General features: G+C 44.1%; 3 protein-coding genes across 3 annotated transcripts; 1 reads left to right on the top strand and 2 right to left on the bottom strand.

The window, feature by feature from the left end:
• The first annotated feature begins 1,530 nt into the window (after nucleotides 1–1,530).
• LOC147419082 (uncharacterized) lies at nucleotides 1,531–7,450 on the top strand. The gene is made up of 13 exons (XM_086505656.1): nucleotides 1,531–2,437; nucleotides 2,566–2,739; nucleotides 2,863–3,068; nucleotides 3,155–3,283; nucleotides 3,364–3,543; nucleotides 3,633–3,770; nucleotides 3,875–3,968; nucleotides 4,043–4,141; nucleotides 4,249–4,310; nucleotides 5,311–5,412; nucleotides 5,862–5,929; nucleotides 6,050–6,213; nucleotides 7,346–7,450. The coding sequence occupies exons 1-13, from the start codon at nucleotides 1,607–1,609 to the stop codon at nucleotides 7,448–7,450; spliced, it is 2,352 nt and encodes a 783-aa protein (XP_086361782.1). The 5' UTR covers nucleotides 1,531–1,606.
• Nucleotides 7,451–8,163: 713 nt separating this feature from the next.
• LOC147419081 (uncharacterized) lies at nucleotides 8,164–8,919 on the bottom strand. The gene has a single exon (XM_086505657.1). The coding sequence runs from the start codon at nucleotides 8,917–8,919 to the stop codon at nucleotides 8,164–8,166; it is 756 nt and encodes a 251-aa protein (XP_086361783.1).
• A 23-nt stretch (nucleotides 8,920–8,942) lies between these two features.
• LOC147419080 (uncharacterized) lies at nucleotides 8,943–11,006 on the bottom strand. Its single transcript, XM_086505777.1, has 4 exons — nucleotides 10,181–11,006; nucleotides 9,286–9,363; nucleotides 9,002–9,215; nucleotides 8,943–8,964 (listed from the first exon to the last, which is right to left on the bottom strand). The coding sequence occupies exons 1-4, from the start codon at nucleotides 11,004–11,006 to the stop codon at nucleotides 8,943–8,945; spliced, it is 1,140 nt and encodes a 379-aa protein (XP_086361903.1).
• Between the last annotated feature and the right edge of the window lie 2,868 nt (nucleotides 11,007–13,874).

The following is a 13,874-nucleotide window of genomic DNA, read 5'->3' as shown; positions in this document are numbered from 1 at the left end:
ATTTTTGCCTGATAAAGGTATATGCACACCACAATTAGCATTTCAACAAGTCCCTTCTATTCTGTTCCTGGAGAATTCATGAAATTTGATAATAGTTTCTATCTTCCACCCCTCCTGGCTCATTGATATCTCTTACATCCATTTCTATAGCCCAATATCTCACACGAACTCATTGACAGCTCGAAGAGCACAACATTTATACATTTTCTACCCCGCAAGCTGAGTTCAAATGGAAAATTTCAGTTTCCTTTGCAAGGGGATTGAATTTAAGCATTCTGGTCTCTTCTTCATTTTATTTAAAAGGAGCCGCAGGGACCCATGAAAGGCCAACAATACTTCAGCACTATGGACAATAAGCACAAATTTAAGCGGCCGACCCTTCCGTGGCAGCTGTCATGTTAGATTCACAGCGAGAAGTTTTGTTTGATCTCTTTCGATGATGAGGCATATGCTTCAATAAATCAAGTGAAAGCTCATGCGCTTTTCAAAATCAAGCTCAGGAGCATGCTTTGCTACAGCTCTTTTGATCATGCTCCATCTGATAGAGAGAGAGAGAGAGAGAGAACTGCATTTTAAAAAGACTCCCTCTCTTTTGAGGTTGACAGCGTTTTCAAAATCGAAAACGGCATGGTATTAAGTTGAGACAATGACAGCCAATCACCTCATGCTCAAACTCCAGCTTGCGGCGACCCACCGCTACAACTTCTTTGCGCTTTTCTACGGCCTCAACCCCGACGCCCGGCGACCTCTCTAACTCACGGGCACGGGAGGGAGAGAGGGAGGGCCTCAGGACTATATAACACATAGCATTTAAAGAGGGGGGGTAAGGGGATCAATGGCAGGGAACTGGAATGGGGCTTATCGAGGGGATCTGGACCGTGCATACCTGTAAAAACTGAACCTGGACAGCGGGGGGGGGGGCTGGGCAGGCTGGCCAAATTCAAAACATGGGCCATGGGACGCGTGGCGACTGCTGATTGGTTGCATGGTGAGCCCGCGAGTGGGGGGATACGGGGGTTTGGCGGGGGGAGGGTCCTTACAGGATTTTGCGCTACTGGTGGATAATCCCGTCATCGCTATCCGGTCATCGCTCTAGCTCAGCATCGTTTGAGGGGCAAGCGGAGGAGCAGCAAGTGGGGTGAGGGCATCTCCTTTTCTCGTTGGCTGTGAAGGTTGGGATGCATGCGTTCTGTGTGGGTAGAGCATTGAAGGTGAGCACAATTTTTTTTCTCGCTGAAGGGTTGGATGCGTGGGTTCCATGCATGCTTTCTGCAAGCATCTCAAGGCTCGACCATGGGGTTATGCATGAGCTTGGCCATGTGAAGAAAGGGAGTGCGTTGTGTGGCTGACTCTGTGTGTGTGTGTGTGTGTGTGTGTGTGTGTGTGTGTGTGTGTGTGTGTGTGTGTGTGTGTGTGTGTGTGTGTGTGTGTGTGTGTGTGAGAGAGAGAGAGAGAGAGAGAGAGAAATAGAGGGAATTATTGTCATGCTTTTCATGAGCTAATTTGGCTTGAGGTTGTGGCTAGGGGATGGCTCGTTCACCTGCTAGAAAGGGGAAGAGAACATGGCAAAGGGGTGGTTGCTCTCGCTTCACAAGAGGATAGGCCGATGTCACCAAAGGCAAAGAATGGGGAGGAGGTCCAGCCTACGGAGAAGTCCAAGAAGGTGGACATAGCTAAAGAGCAAGAAGAGGGACCCTTCTGTCATGAGGAGAGCTTCACTAGTCCTCCCACATCTCCTCATGTAGAAGGGGCTACTTCTCAACCAAGGAGAAGTCCACGGAAGCACACCTTGCATGAGATGGGCACACCCTCGAGCCTAAACATCCGTCCGCGAAAGAAGTTGGTGGGCTCAAGGGAATGTGGAGTTGAGATAGAGGATGTAGCAAAGGGAGAAGCACAGGAGGTATTTGAGGATCTTCCAAAGCAAGAAGAGGCAGTCAGCATCCAAGAACCAAAAGTCTATTTAGAGATTGAGCTCCCTGATGGACGGCTAGCACGCCAATGCCGCGCAAGTGCTGATTGCCCAAAGCGATCGGCCTTCATCTTCAAAAGACTACGGATGATGTCTCACCTCAAGACTTTCCATGGAATCACTGTAGAGATTGAAAAGCGCCATGGAGGTCACCCCCTCCACAAAGAAACTGAGAGAAGAGCAAACCTCATGCCTAATCCGGAAGTGAGAGCTTGGCATAAAGCAGCTTTAAAGAGATTTGGCGACAAGGATAGGAAGTTTAGGCAAAATTGTAAAAGGTATCAGCACATCACGCGCATACGGGCTCACCAAGTATGGAAGGACCTCGGAAATCAGTACAAGCACATGTCAGAGGCCGCTTTTATTGAGGAATTTGTGGATGGGAAGATGCGAGACTACATGGCAGTCAAGGCTCTCCGGCTGGCAAAAATTCAAAAGTGCATTGATGAAGGTTACAACACACATGTAAGTTTCCGATTTGTCTAATTTGATTTTCTTTTGTCATCAATTTTCATAGTATGTTTGCACACCATGTTTGATTAGTTCATTCATTTCTACTAATTCTCTAACTACCATGCTATGGACATTCACAGAAGAGGATGCATGATATTCCTCCTTGGCTTGAGGCAGCCTTGGAGGACACTGACAATGAGGACCCTTTCCAGTATGCTCCCGAAGGAGAGGACGACAATGAGAATTATGAAGACAAGAGAGAAGAGGGCCCAGGACTTGCAGAGACATTAAGCAATCTTAAGCTCGATGAGGATGTATGTGTCTAGGATTTGTAACTTTTGCTTTTTTGTGCATAAGTAATTTTGTTTAGGTGTTGAGAGCGGTGAAAAAAAATCCAGCATGCTGATGTGTTCTAATAAATGTGCATTCATTTCTAGCCTACATTGCTTGCAACTCCAACAAAGAAAAAGCTTCCGATTCAAAGAGGGAAGACACAAGAGAAAGCTATTGAAATAGGCTCTCCTGATAATGCATCTTTGTCGGCTCTCCTATTTTATGTCGGTAATAACCAGCTGACAGTTGAAAAAATAGGCCATGAAATCAGCCCTGCCACTGCGACACGTAGTAATCGGGCCTTGTACAGGTGGCTTTTGTCAACCATCCCTATGTTCACAGTTTTCTAATTGTTTGATACTCACTATGTTCATGATTGTGGCATGTTGGATGTAGATTCTCTTCACATGTGCCTATGTCGCTCAACTCTCTTCGCTTTGGCCTACGAGTGGACATTGATGATCAGGCTCTATGCTTCATCTTATCAAATAAAGCATCCAAGCGCACGATGAATCTATTTGCAATGTAATCACTGCCATGTTTTTGTTATTGAGTGGTATGCATTATGGTGAGCAAACATGTGCTTAACATACTCACTTTTACAGGTGGATGGAGTACACACTAGGCTCATATGTCCTCATGCAAGTGATGCTTGTGGACTCTATGTGGTATTCTGTTGTGGATGCAACTTTGGGCAAGCAAGATTCCATGCGGGTCTTACATAACTTCTTCGGGGAGAGGGACTTTGGTGAATGCGTGCTTACATTTTTTCCAATCATTTACAGGTGGTTTGTAAGGAGAGGACAAAGGGCTGCTAGGTATGCTACATTGTGGCTTCTCATTGACATGCTGATGTTTTCTCTCTTTGCAACAGGGAGCATTGGACATGTTGTGTTATGTATCTTGCCACACATGCAAAGATTGTTGGGCTACGTAGGAGAAAGAACCACATTCTCTACTATGACCCACTTGGGTGGACGACCATGATGGATATTGTACCTGTTTTGCACAGGTACATGGGTTGACTTTGTTCATCATAGCTTGGGGAGGTCGGTATATGAAACAAGTTGATATGGCTATCAATGGTTTTTTATCTTGCTTGTTATGAATATGCAGTGCTATGGAGGCGATGGCCCAAGGAGTAAAAGCTCATGATGTCCAACATGCATTGCTTGAACCTGCCACCAAATTTGAGTTAAAAGTGTTGAAAGTATGTCTCCTTTTGCTCTCTTATGCTTGGAAAATTTAGGGCATGTTAGTCATGTTAATGGTTTGATGCTGCAGGGACCAATTCAACCAAATGCGATTGACTGTGGGTTTTATGTCATGGCTGCCATTCGCTACATAATTCAGTCTTGCTTGCAGGAGAAGAGCAAAACCTGGGTATGCGTAGAGTGTGTGTCGAGTGCTATCTTTCTACCATATGCATCTGGATATTAATCTCCTTTCTAATTTCCTTCAATCCTCTTGTGTTTGTCGATGTTGTGCAGGTGAAGAAGACATGGTTCATACACGATGATGTGTTGGCATTGAGGCAAAGCCTCCATAGTTGGTGCTTAGATATAATGGGGGGGGGAATGAGATTATGGCCGGTCACCATATGTGTTGCATTTTGCGCTAGAGGGAGCCAGGTCTATGGCCGTTTTGTAAAACAACCCATGACACTTTATGTATGATCGGGTTTAGGGCGAGGTTTTGTGTCAGTCTATGCACAATGGTTTTGTATCAGCCTACATGTAATGTCTAGGGTTTGTGTCGATAAAGTATGTATGGCGAGTTTTATGCTGCAATATTCGTTCAAAGAAAGCAAATCATTGGCTACTGACTATGTTTATGTGGGCTTGTTTATGGCGGCTAGCCACATCCGAGATCCATATTTTGTCTATGTGCAGGTTCAAGAATATGTTTGATGTATGTGGGAAGTGGCCATGTTTATGTATACAAGCAGGTTTGTTACGGTTGGGTTTATTTATGTTTGCAGGTTTTTGGCTACGTCCGGGTTTAGTTCCATGTGGGGCTAGTGGCCATGTTTGTTTATGTTTGCAGGTTTATTTCCACATCTGGGTTTAGGTGTGGCCAGTGTTTATGGTGTAAGCGGGCTGTATCAGAGTTTTATGCTTGAGCTCGATCGAATCCCAATTCCTCATCCATTTCTCGACATGCATCTAGTCCAGCTAAATTATTATTTATGGTGATGTTTGATTTTTATTTCCTGTTGAGTAAAATTTATGGCAAGGTCCGATTCTGTCTAAGGCGACTCCCCGATTATGTATGCCGTATGGCGACTCTTTTGTTTATGGCGAGGTTTTGTAATGTGTTCCCAGTTTGTGGTGCATTGTCCTTTGTGACGAGCTTTTGGTGCAATGTTTCACGTTTATATCTGGATCTATAATAGGTGCTCGGTTTTGGGTTGGTTTATGGCTATGTCTGAGAGCCATGTATGTTTTAGGTGCTCAGTTATGGGCTCAGTTTCTTTCTGTATGCAGGTTTATGGCGAGGTCCGGGTTTAGTGATCGGATGTGATCAACGGCCATGTTTATTTTTGTATGCAGGGTTATGGCTTCGTCCGGGTTTAGTGATCGGATGTATGGTTGTTGGGCCATTTTTATTTCTGTATGCAGGTTTATGGCTTCGTCCGGGTTTAGTGATCGGATGTATGGTCAACGGCCATGTTTATTTCTATATGCAGGTTTATGGCTTCGTCCGGGTTTAGTTATTATATGTACTCTTTGATAAGCCAATGTTTATGTGTATATTAGTGGTCCAACAACCTTTTGTTATACTGATGCATTCTGACCACAATTTATCCTTTTTATCTGGTACTCATGTATATATGACTTATGGCAAGTTCCTACAATCAAGGTTTAGTCTTTTGTTTAATAAGGTTGCAGTCCATTTCGAGTCTCCTATAACTGTCATGTAACACAAATGGCTCGATCAATTTGATGTTATGGTTTGTGCTGACTCTAGGTTTATGGCATTATGGCGAGTTTCGATGGTGTATGGTTGTTGGGCCATGTTTATTTCTGTATGCAAGTTTATGGCTTCGTCCGGGTTTAGTGATCGGATGTGGTTGTTGGGCCATGTTTATTTCTGTATGCAGGTTTATGGTTTCGTCTGGGTTTAGTGATCGGATGTATGTTCAACGGCCATGTTTATTTCTGTATGCAGGTTTAGGCTTCGTCCGGGTTTAGTTATTATATGTACGCTCTGATAAGCCAATGTTTATGTGTATATTAGTGATCATGTAATACAAATAGCTCGATCAATTTGATGTTATGGTGACTCTAGGTTTATGGCATTATGGCGAGGTTCGATTGGTGTTTGTGCCGAGCGACTCTAGGTTTATGGCATTACGGCGAGGTCCGATTGGTGTTTGTGCCGTTGCAGTCCATTTCGAGTCTCCTATAACTGATCATGTAACCCTAAACCGGCTCGATCAATTTGATGTTATGGTTTGTGCTGACTCTACATTTATGGCATTATGGCGAGATTTGTTTTTGTGTGTGTCATGTCCCAGAGTATGGCGAGGTTCGAATGGTGTTTGTGCCGACCCTACATTTATGGCATTATGGCGAGGTTTGTTTTTAGTGTCATGCTGGGTGTGTGTGAGCTTTTTGCCAATCAATTTATGGTCATGTCCGAGATTATGGCGAGGTCCGATTGGTGGTGTTTGTGCCGACCCTACATTTAGGGCATTACGGCGAGGTTTGTTTTTAGTGTCATGTTGAATGTGTGTGTGTTTATGGTGAAGTCATGCTGGGTGTGTGAGCTTTTGGCAATCAGTTTATGGTCATGTCCGAGATTATGGCAAGGTCCCATTGTGTATGAATGGAAACTATAAGGATCTTCTTCTAAGGCTGATCTGGAAGATGCAAGACCTAGCAAGAGTGAGAGCAAAAATCAGAATCCCAGAATTGGTAAAAGCATATGTACATGGCTGATGTGCACGCATCCTAAACCTAGCAAAATCGCCATCAAGATCAGTTGAAGCATGACCCTTTTGGGCTCAACCTATAGCCCTATATAGAGATGTAAGACCTGGGAAAAGCCAGAGAAAACTCGGCCCATGAGCTTGTTGTCAACCACCTGGCAAAAGGCTTGTGTTGATGCATTATGGTTTCATTTTGCTGGTGATATCAAAGAGACAACACTTCATTGTTGCGACCACTTACAAGTGATAAAGAACAAACAACCAGATTAAGACAACCCAAATGAACTTTAGGATATCTACAAACTAGTCTAGCTTCTTGGAGACCACATCATATCAATCTAATTGTTCCAAAAACAAATATATTGCAATTGTCCAAGTCATGTTCACAAAACATACATAGCTTGCAAAGTTCCAATGAGGCATGACATATGAGGATGACCCTAAACCGCACGCAAGTCATATAAAAGTAATTTGTGTCCGTGAGGCATAGATCTTCTCATATATCCGTCCATCATCAAGCTTCACAGTGAGATGTCGTTCACAATCAATATGAGATACCTCGTGGTCACATGCTATGATAGAACCATTGGCCGGGTTCTCACCATCCCATAACTGTACAAGGTGGTTCATGATCTGGGAAGTTGAATTTGCAGACATGTGCTTCTGAGATAGAGGGAGCAAAGCATGGCATGTATGGCAACATACTATATTTGAGCCATCAACAAGAAGGGTTTTGCTACAACAATGCCGGCAATTAACACGTCGCCATTTCTCAAAACGCACTCGATTTCGCCCTCGCTGGTGCTTACGTTTCAAGGAACCTGTGTTTCTGGTTTTTTTTTCTGGTTCTGGACAACCTTCAACTGCCTCACCTATGCCATCAATGATACACGATAGCCTGCCATGTCCAAGCCGTGTTTTTGTGACATTTGCCTGGATTTGTTTGATGCTACCCTTTCTTGGCAAGCTGATCTCCTCCGGCTCATGGAGATTCCCCAAGTTCTCCATAGAGATCTTTAATTTCTTTAGAGCAACCTCCTTTTGCTGCAATGTCCACTGTGGTAATACATCAGCCAATTGTCGCAAGAACTCCCTAGATTTGTCGATACAATTGACTATCTCCATGTCAACCTGTTGCAAGTATGGTCCAATGCCATTCATATCAGTATCCAGTGCTTTGTCATCACATCCACTCCCTGTTTCAAAGACTTGGGCACATTGTTGCATTCCATCGTTGGTTGCAAGGTCAGCCATTGCATGCACGCTATCCACAATAGGTAAAATTGCATGAAGCATTGGAAAATAGCTTTGAAGTAATAACCGAAGCCCATATAGATGCTTGCATTGGGAGGACCAGTCTGGGCAATCACAGTACGAGGATTGCATGCTCACATGGTACCAAGAGTCTGATGTCATGCTTTGAATCTTGAAGAGTAATGTAGATTCGTTCACCACCTGAAGAGTTTCAGGATTAGTCTTGTATCGTTGACATAGCTTCTCCCCAGCAGCTAGTGCCTTTGTTGCACTCTTGCTTGAACCATACACAGCAAATCGTCCACAATCCGCTGTCAATGAACATGCCATGAACTTTACTAAGAGGTAGATCGAAGAGAAAGTCCAAGGAGTGGGACAATAGCTCACCTAGCTCTTGCTTTTGCTTGAAGAACTCCAAGAGAGTTCCTCCCATCCAGCTTCCACTCCTTGCATTGCCAACAAGTGCATGTAGTAGATCCAAGGCTGGCCTATTTATCCTCGCATCCAAGAGAGTATACTTGACATATTGCCATAGTCTTTCCACCAAATTCGTTGTGTCCACATTGCCATGGGGAAAAAGACGTCCAAAATTCGGCCACCGTTCACGCCATACGCATGACCTCGAGCACCATCCATTGGAGACATAACGCTGAATATTTTCATGATTGGAGTAGTCCAGCAAGAGGCGCTGAAAGCGAGCTTCAAAGTCGTCCTCAGAGCTGGAGTGCATCAAGTTACACATTGAAGAATAAACATGGTCTTGCATGTGTCTTGGCACTTGCGGCAAAAGGTTCTCCACCCAAGCCTTTTTGACATGAAACCAACAAACCAAGACATGACATGCTACTTGGACTCGTTGTCCTTCACTGTGTTCAGCCCAACAAGCAGGATCATCTTTGACGGCACTCAAGATGGCATTCAATTCTTGGGGACATTTGTCTATCACAATTGCATTCGGTCTTATGCTGCCCATTCTTGAGAATATCATCCGGATGGTCAATTCAAGGGCAACGCTCTCCTGACATGTCCCAGGGTCACTTGTGCACATCATCAACCACAAAGGAATCCCTGTACCATTTTGATTTGGCAAAACAGCTGCATACAATGGCAACCCATAAACGTTTGTCTTGAATGTGCTGTCCACGGCCCATGCATTATGTTGTGAGAATCGAATACACATCTGAAGCATCCAATCATCTTGAATGATGACGACAAACGGCTTGTTGACGTCTTGCAAAGCATTTGGGTTGTATGGTTGCACATATGCGACTTTCAAAAGCAATAAGCAACTAAATAAGGACATAAGAAAAAGGAAAACATAAAAATGAAGATAGAGCACTCCAAAGTACCTTCCCTGCGGCTTGTAACTTTAGAGCCTCCATGTACATTGCAGACCAATCATTCCCAGATGCACGACCTAGAGAAAACAAAATGGTTAAATAATTAAAGGGGTGACAGGAAAAGAAAATTATCTTGCTACCTTCATGCCGTAGGCTATATGCCAACTGTTGGACCTCCTTTGAGATCATGAAGAATCGAAAAGTTGTGCGATCTAACAAGGATGCTCGTTGCTTGTGGAAGTTTTCTTTTGAAACTGACATTTTGGCAAAATGGCGACATGTTCCAACATCAAAATAATCCTCCATGCAACATTGAAGCACACTTGGATGAACAGGTAGATGATATAAGTCAGCCCGAGAGCCATGAACATGGCCCTCATGCATAGCACGAAGCAAAATCGTGACCTCATGAACTCCCTCACTGAAGTGAACCTGTGCCTTGAAAGGACAACCGCACTTCTTCGTTTTCCTCTCTCTACGCTTGTTTTCTCCATGATGCCTTCTTGAACCACCACGATGACAGACATAGTAGTCCTCTACCTTTCCTTCGCCTATCTTGGCTGATCTTATCTTAACAAGCCTGACTTTATGGTTTATCATAATACTCTCCAGCACATCACACACATGAAATCTATCTGTAATAATTTTTTCACTTGGAGTTTTCTCACCGGCATTGCCCTTCCCTCCAACCTTCTGAAACATAAGTGATTCAGATTGGAGGATAGGATCCTTCTTACATACCTGACAATTTCTGACCGCATCTCTAATGAATGAAGTAGGTATGCTTACATCTTATCTTAACAAGCCTGACTTTATGGTTTATCATAATACTCTCCAGCACATCACACACATGAAATCTATCTGTAATAATTTTTTCACTTGGAGTTTTCTCACCGGCATTGCCCTTCCCTCCAACCTTCTGAAACATAAGTGATTCAGATTGGAGGATAGGATCCTTCTTACATAGCTGACAATTTCTGACCGCATCTCTAATGAATGAAGTAGGTATGCCATGCCTTTTGATATCTGTGCACCATGCAGTTTTCATCTGATTCATAGTTTCCAACATGCTCAAATGAGCCCCTTGCTGGTCGACATGATATTGTTCTGTAATGGTTGTCCACTCCTCCTTTGGTGCAATGGCTCTGGGAGGGAGACCCTTCAAGAAGATCCTAACTGATCCATGCCGAGGGGATCCTCGGATCACAAGATTGTCCTTCATCTTGTTCCACCGTTTTACATCATGCATGCCGACATTGTGCAGCATACCCAATGTTGGCTTACAAATCCCTTGAAGATCTAATAGCATAAGGTCATAGCTCTCCCGAGAAAAGCTAAAGAAATGGTGAGAAGCATGCAACTCTGGGTCAAAAGATTGGGTCATGGGTTTCCTCCTATGGATTGAATCTACAAGGAAGGTTGAAGGGAATTCGGTAAACTCCTTTACTTGGTCACCACCACTAGAATGGGATCCTGATTCCATGGAAGCACTACTTGAGCTTGTTGATGACGATTTGCCTTCCTCCAACTCCTCATTCAAATCAAATATACGATATTGCTTTTGTTTCTCCCCATCCTTGAAAGCATCCAATCGTGCCTCCATCCTGCCCGGCATCCCTCGATCTCCCTCTGCCTTCCAGGTTACGTTTAAGTCAATGGACTGCATAACTTGTTTTGCCTCCCAAGGTACATTGAGGTCCAGCATTTGTCTGCTCTCCATACCTGTTGTGGCTTCTTCCCTCTACCCTCCTGCCTCTCAGAGATAATGCGTGGCCTCTCTGCCCAAACCCCAACAGCGTGGCCTCCCCGCCTGTCGACCCCCCTGAAAAGCGTCCCAAATTCAAATTTTCACCCTGATGACATGGCACTTCCCTCAGCCTTATCCCGCTTGAATTTGGCCAGCCTGCCCAGCCCCCCCCCCGCTGTCCAAGTTTAGTTTTTACAGGTATGCACGGTCCAGATCCCCTCGATAAGCCCCATTCCAGTTCCCTGCCATTGATCCCCTTACCCCCCCTCTTTAAATGCTATGTGTTATATAGTCCTGAGGGAGGGCCTGAGGGGGAGAGAGAGAGAGAGAGAGAGAGAGAGAGAGAGAGAGAGAGAGAACTGCTCATGCAACCTGCAGCCGTACTGACGCCGACAGCCTCACAAAGACCAGCTCCCTCGCCCTCCGCAACCTCGCAAAGAGCAGCTCCGTCTAGTGCTTCTTCATCGACTGTTGAACCTTGGACGTAGTCGCCGGTTCTAAAATCATATCCTTCAAAGATTCACTGGAAAGCTCGGATCTAGAATAACCTAATATGTGCAGATTCTGCAAAGATAGAATGCCTCGATTGGAAATCTGGAACTTGGTTGTGCACATCCTTTCAGGTGTAAGGATGAAAACAAAGAATAAACACAGCACAAAGCAGCATGCGCAGACAAGAACTTTGAATCAATTGGCAAGACCAATAGTGTGGATGTGGGCATTCAATGGTTGGTATTACAAGAACATAGTGACATGTTTGTTGATTGTAGCTGCAGTGCAACATAATGTGACAATCAGACCCAAACAAAGTACCAAGCAGGGCAAGAACTTTCAAAGATCGCATGATACCTTGGGAAGGCAGCCTTTGTGGAAAAGGGCAAACAGGGCAGGAAAGATCTTGCTCCGAGCTAGTTCCCTCGTAGCTCCTACCACGATGATGGATAGTGAGCGACCATCGATATCATTCCTTGGTTCATCATTGTCTAAAGTCGTCACGGTGTCTTTTTGTGATTTGTTTGCTATTGGTGGTGAGAGCTCTAAGGTGGTGGTAGGCACAACTGCAACTTCAGCCTATGCAAACAATGACACTCTACTCAGTTCAATGCATTCCATCACCTGAAGATGAATTTCAGCTTCAATATTATTAACCGAAATATGTATATTTTCATTGCTACAAATCTCTATCATGCTTCTACAATTTCTCTATCAACATTCATACTGTGAGCATATGTGCAAATCCTGACGTACACATTATCATTTTACATCATACGAGGTCAGTTCATCCACAATTTTTGTGACCTTGAGAACCTGGTTTTCAGAAATTTAATGTACATGGACTGAATCTCAGTGTGCAAGGAGCTCAAAGTAGCAATGTTTTCTGTGATGCAACAAGACAACAAAAAGCAATTATACTTGTTGAAATGAATAGCTTAAAAACTGCCCATGCGCCACTAAATGTCCCATCGGCAATCAATATAATACTGCACAGGGAACAGGGATGTCCTTACAATCTAGTGACATGACAATGCAGTTTTTCTTCAGTCATACGTGGATGTGTTGTGGAGCATTTCTTCATTTGGTTATCCATCACTAATGCCATAAGATAATCGCAAATTCCGGTAACTCAAAACATATAGTGGACCTGGGACTAGCCTGTTTATATTGCTACTATGAACGGGCACTTGTGAATGAAACCCTACTTGAATTCAATCATGAGAAAGAAGGACGTACTGGTGTGTGATTTTGGACTTGGATTGAAGAAGCTGTAGAGGAATGGTTTTTCGTAAGTTCTGCCCAAACTTCCTTATTCTGTTTGCCACTTCTGAGAGAGAGCTAGCTGGAGGGAGGGGAGAGGGAAGATGGCAGCCTGACGAGGGTGATTTGGGTCATTCTCAAGACTCTGCGAACTAAGAGGCCCTACAAGGTACACTGGACTGGCTCTAAGCCTTTAATGCTCTACAGAATTTCACACGCAAATGGCCTCCACGTGGACGGCATAGCTAGTAGGACGCCCAAGCGAGCCCAACACTAAGGCCAATGCTTTAGCAGGCCAAAAAAGCATTCCTATCCTTTGCCTCTCGTTAACCCACTTGGCTCCTCTTATTTTTTTTAAAACCCAGCGATGAAAAGCTCTAAAAAAAAACTAAGCTGTCAAAAGCTACCAAGTGAATAAAATAAAAAAAGCATTCCTATCCCTGGCCTCTCGTTAACCCACGTGGCTCCTCTTATTTTAAAAAAAAACCAGCGATGAAAAGCTCTAAAAAAAACTACGTTGTCAAAAGCTACCAAGTGAATAAAATAAAAAAAGCATTCCTATCCCTGGCCTCTCGTTAACCCGCGTGGCCCCTCTTATTAAACTGCGCTGTCAAAAGCTACCAAATGAATAAAAAATTAAAAAAGCATTCCTATCCCTGGCCTCTCGTTAACCCACGTGGCCCCTCTTATTAAAAAGAAAAACAAGCGATGAAAAGCTCTAAAAAAAACTACGCTGTCAAAAGCTACCAAGTGAATAAAATAAAAAGCATTCCTATCCCTGGCCTCTCGTTAATCCACGTGGCTCCTCTTTTTTTTTTTTTTAACAGCGATGAAAAGCTCTAAAGAAAACTACGCTATCAAAAGCTACCAAGTGAATAAAATAAAAAAAGCATTCCGCGTTGCTCTCAGCAGCAATTCGATCTTCTCCACAAGCAGTTCGCAGGTTGCCAAAAGTAGCTCCGAGCTTTGTCTACAAGTTTGTCTCTGGCGTTCTTTTTTTTTTCCTCTCCCTGTGCATTTAAAAAGAAACGCATGCACTGCTCGGTCTCTCTCTCGCCCCCCCCCCCCCCCCCCCCCCCCCCCCCC

This window comes from Adiantum capillus-veneris, chromosome 29, assembly GCF_014529385.1.
Source record: "Adiantum capillus-veneris isolate H3 chromosome 29, ASM1452938v2, whole genome shotgun sequence".
NCBI lineage: Eukaryota > Viridiplantae > Streptophyta > Polypodiopsida > Polypodiales > Pteridaceae > Adiantum > Adiantum capillus-veneris.
Note: the sequence above shows the minus strand (reverse complement) of the source record. Positions and strands in the feature narration are given on the sequence as shown.